This window comes from Brassica oleracea, chromosome C4, assembly GCF_000695525.1.
Source record: "Brassica oleracea var. oleracea cultivar TO1000 chromosome C4, BOL, whole genome shotgun sequence".
In the NCBI taxonomy this organism is placed as follows: Eukaryota; Viridiplantae; Streptophyta; class Magnoliopsida; order Brassicales; family Brassicaceae; genus Brassica; species Brassica oleracea.
Genome location: NC_027751.1, coordinates 38,320,174 through 38,324,761, shown reverse-complemented (window position 1 = coordinate 38,324,761; position 4,588 = coordinate 38,320,174). Strand labels below are relative to the sequence as shown.

Genomic DNA, 4,588 nt, shown 5'->3' with positions numbered 1-4,588 from the left:
AGAGATCACTGTTTTGTGCTTGTGTGATCAAGCCATTGGTGTCACTGCACTGCGCTAGGTGCTGACGTAGTTGGTGAAGTACTTCCGAGGAGTTGGAAGATTGAAGTCTAGATTCAGGGGGAGTTTAGCTTGGGGTCGGGAAGATTCTGATAAACAAAAGTCTAGGCTCTAGGGTGAGTTTTAGCTTAGGATTGGGATAATCCTAAAGGATTCTTGTAATAGAAAAGATTAGTGTAAGACTTTCTTGTTCTAGTGAATTCGAAAAGAGAAAAACTTGTGTCTTGTTTATTTCTGCATTTTACTCTGGCCTCACTGCACTTACAATTGGTATCAGAGTGGGTCACCTAAGTTACTGGTGAGATCATAAGGGTGAGGACAGAAACTGGTTCAGGTTGAAGGACAAGAGTTTCAAGTAGATCTTGAGGATTGATGGAGAAAGCTAAGTTGCCTTTCAAGAAGCGTTTCTCATGGAATGGACGAAACAAATCTTTTATCGGGTTCATGGTTGATGATAACATGAAGGAGAAAGAAAGAAGAGGAAGATTTTGTGATTCTCCAAAGGTTCTACAGTGCCATGAATGCAAAGGTTTTGGGCATGTAGCTGATGAGTGTGCAAATCTGCAGAAGCGGAAGAAAAAAACAGTTACCAAGAGTGATTCTAAAAGTGAATCTGATTATGGTGAGGAGCTAAAGAGTATTATGGCGTTCACAACCTTTATGTCTGGTTCTAAGACGAAATTTTCAGTGGGATCTGCTTCAGCGTCTGTGTCAGGGTCTTCATGTGGAAGTGATGATGATGCTGGAAGTGATGATGAAGGTGGAACCTTTGATCTTTCTGGGAATTATGAAAAGATGTATGAGCATTGGCTCAAGCTGGTTGAGACGAATTCAGATTTGGCTAAGGAGAAAGCCAAGCTAGAAGCTCAAGTTGCTGAAGCTCTTAAGTATGCTTCAGAGAAAGAAGAAGAAGCACGACAGGCTGGTGCTCAACTTGCAGAGACTCAGAAGAATTTGAGGTTGCTGAATAATGGGACGAATCAGCTAGATCATCTTCTCAGTATTGGGCAAAGTGATAGATGTGGCCTTGGATATCAAGGAGAATGTTTGAAAGCTGAAGGTGTTTTTGTACCAGCAGGTAAAACTAAGGATGTAGCTACGTCTGATACAAAGCCTGAGGTTAAGAGGTTTGCTGGGAATGCAACATATAGGAAGATTGCAGTGAAGCCTGCAACTGGTGTGAAGAATGTGACTGCTACCCGTGCTGCTACGCGTGCTGATACGCGTGCTGCTACGCGTGCTGCTACGAGTACTGATGCGGCAACTGATACGGCGACTGCTCCAGAGAGAGTTTCTGGATTGAAGAGTGGATCTCAACAAAGGTTTCAGCCTGTTTGTCATCACTGTGGTGTTGTTGGACACATTAGGCCAAGGTGTTTCAAGTTATTGAGGGAGAAGAATCAGATGGAGCAAGCTTATGGTATGAGGTATCATGGACCTATATGTTATTCTTGTGGAGTTCAAGGGCATATGCGGGGTGATTGTGTCAAGTCTGTTCAAGGAGCTAATCATGGAGGATTTGGGCTCAGAAATACGTGGTCTAGGAGATTTGATCACTATGGAGATGGTGGAATGGGATTTCCTCCTTACTTTGGAGGATATGGATCTTCATATTAGTTTTTGACCATGATGTGACTCATAGGGGAGATGAAGATGTATATTCTGTATCAGTTCGTGAAGTACTACAGGAGGTAGTACATGTGTGTGTCATAAAGATGGGCTTGGTTGAAGTTCGTATGTTGTGATGTCCGAGGGCTTGTTAAGCTTGGAGAAGAAGCAATATGTTTATTGGAAGATTTACATTAAGTGTAATGGATATTACTTGAAAAGAAAAAGGCAAGAGAGTTATTCTTTGGGAGAAAAAAGAAAGTTGCTTAAGTTGCTTTTAGAAGAACTTGGAGAGTAAGTTCTGGTTATGTATACATGGAGGACGTGCCTCTATGAAGAGAGTTGTCTCTGGAAAAAGAAAAAGTCGAGAGATCACTGTTTTGTGCTTGTGTGATCAAGATTTTGGTGTCACTGCACTGCGCTAGGTGCTGACGTAGTTGGTGAAGTACTTCCGAGGAGTTGGAAGATTGAAGTCTAGATTCATGGGGAGTTTAGCTCGGGGTCGGGAAGATTCTGATAAACAAAAGTCTAGGTTCTAGGGTGAGTTTTAGCTTAGAATTGGGGTAATCCTAAAGGATTCTTGTAATAGATAAGATTAGTGTAAGACTTTCTTGTTCTAGTGAATTCGAAAAGAGAAAAACTTGTGTCTTGTTTATTTCTGCATTTTACTCTGGCATCACTGCACTTACAGGACACCAAATTAATGTTTGGCCTCGAAGAGGTCCCCGATATGGACAGACAATCTTAATTTTTACAATCGCATCTTTGAAATCTGCTAATTGTGTAAGTTTTGTTACATGGGTATTTTCTACTATAATTTCCCATCTTTTTTAATCCCCTTGACTGATTTCCCCATACATGCAATCACCTAAAATAAATAAAAATAATATATATATATATATTTAAATTAATATCATTTTCTGACATCTAGAAAGAGGGGAGACGTCAAAACAAAAACTAAATCGGTCCCCTACAGAACGAAAGTCTCTCTAAACAATTGTTGTTTGGTGTTAATCAGAGATTTAGGTGATTAATCGGCTCCGTAGATGTTTTTTTTTGTTCTAGGGGAAGTTGTTAAAGTATCTTATATCAAAGTGAAATACGTCTAACGTTATACTTCCTTTGTTTTAAAATATAAACTAAATTTGAATCCGCGCATCCGTGTGAATATATTTTTATTTTTAAAATAACATTTAAAATATAAAATAAGTTATAATGATTATATTTAATATCAATTTCTATGTATATAATATTATTTTGAAAATTTTATATTTGTTAAAATTTGTTTTTGATGAAATTGTACAAATCATATATTAATGTAGTATTTTTTATTTATTTAAAATGCAATATCATATTAATAGTTTAATTTTAAATATTATTTTTATATGAATTAATACAAATTTTATTTAATTTTTTCGTTTAAAAATTTTTATTCTCGAAATGCTTGTGTATGACTAAATTAAATGATTTCATATTATATTTCAATTTGGAGTGTTTATTTATACTACAAAAATAAAACATAAAATGTTACAGCCAATAAATATTATTTATTTTGTTTTACATAAAAAGTTAATCTGATAATTTAAAAATAATTGAGCTATACCATTTTATTTCAAAATTAATTAGTGATATATATATATATATAATATGGTCTAGATTAAACATGATAAACAATCAAACGATCATTTCTTAATGGAAATATATATGTCTTGTCATAGAAATATCATTGTTTAGTTGTATATTGTTTTTTTTAGAAAAATATCATATATGAGTAAAATTAAGATGTTTAGTTAAGTTTCTAATGATTGGTATAACATAGAATTTTGTATGGTAGATAAATTTTTAGGAAAAAAAATTGTTTCACAAAGAAACAATTTTTATGTTTCCTATATAAAAACTGCAAATTTCAATAAAATTAATTGAATTTATTGAAAAACTATTCGTTAAAAATCATTGGAATTTGATAATTTTTAAAAACAATGCATGATTAATGTATTTTCTTAATATGTGTGAAAACACCAAAAATATCTAATTATTGAATTTCAAAAAGAAAATTTGAAAAAAATAATAAAGAAAAAACTTCGAAAAAATTTTAAAAATAAAAAGTTTGAATTTGAAAAGGTATAATTTGAAAACATGAAAAAATTATTATTATTATTATTATTATTATTTTTCATTTATTTAAATAAGTATTTATTATATATATAGAGAGCAAAAGTATAAGAATCTTGAGGAAATTTTATGTTTACCACTTTCATGATACCACTTTTCAAATTTACCTCCACTAAAGGAACATTTTCAAAAATATCTTATTCATTAAGTGGCAAAACACTCTTATACCCTTGTTTTATATATATATATATAATAAATTATTATTAAAATAAATAAAAAATAATTTTATTTTAATGTTTTCGAATTATACTTTTTCAAATTCAAACTTTTTTCTAATTTTTTTTCGAATTTTGTTTTTTTTTCAAATTTCTTTTTGAAAATCGAAAATTATGTTTAAAACTATTTTTAATATTTTTTTTAATATTTTTGAAGTATTTATTTATATATTTGTTAGAATCCTAAATTTCACATTCCAAAAACTTTACCCCACCCCTCAACTCTAAACCATAAGTCTGGATTAGTTAACTCTAGATGTATAAGTGTCTTTTACCCTTCATTAAAAGTGATGGTAAAACTGGTTAGTGTAAACATGAAAAATGGTATAATGAATGTTGTATTTGTGGCAATTTTCCAAGAATCTTTCATCTATTTTTGAAAATACCTCTTTAGTGGTGGTAAACATGAATAATGATACCAACAATGTGGTAAACATGAATAATGGTACTAACAATGTGTTAAACATGAAATTTTCCGAAATTCTTATACAATTATAAGTAACATTTAATATTAGAAGAAACTATTTTTGGAAACC

The 4,588-nt window shown here is 31.9% G+C and overlaps 1 protein-coding gene across 1 annotated transcript; it reads left to right on the top strand.

The window, feature by feature from the left end:
• Positions 1 to 429: 429 nt before the first annotated feature.
• Positions 430 to 1,674, top strand: LOC106338832. The gene has a single exon (XM_013777719.1). The coding sequence runs from the start codon at positions 430 to 432 to the stop codon at positions 1,672 to 1,674; it is 1,245 nt and encodes a 414-aa protein (XP_013633173.1).
• The last annotated feature ends 2,914 nt before the right edge of the window (positions 1,675 to 4,588 follow it).

Excerpts from the sequence above, each read along its gene's own strand:
- LOC106338832 (XM_013777719.1), top strand. The coding sequence starts at position 430 with ATGGAGAAAGCTAAGTTGCCTTTCAAGAAGCGTTTCTCATGGAATGGA.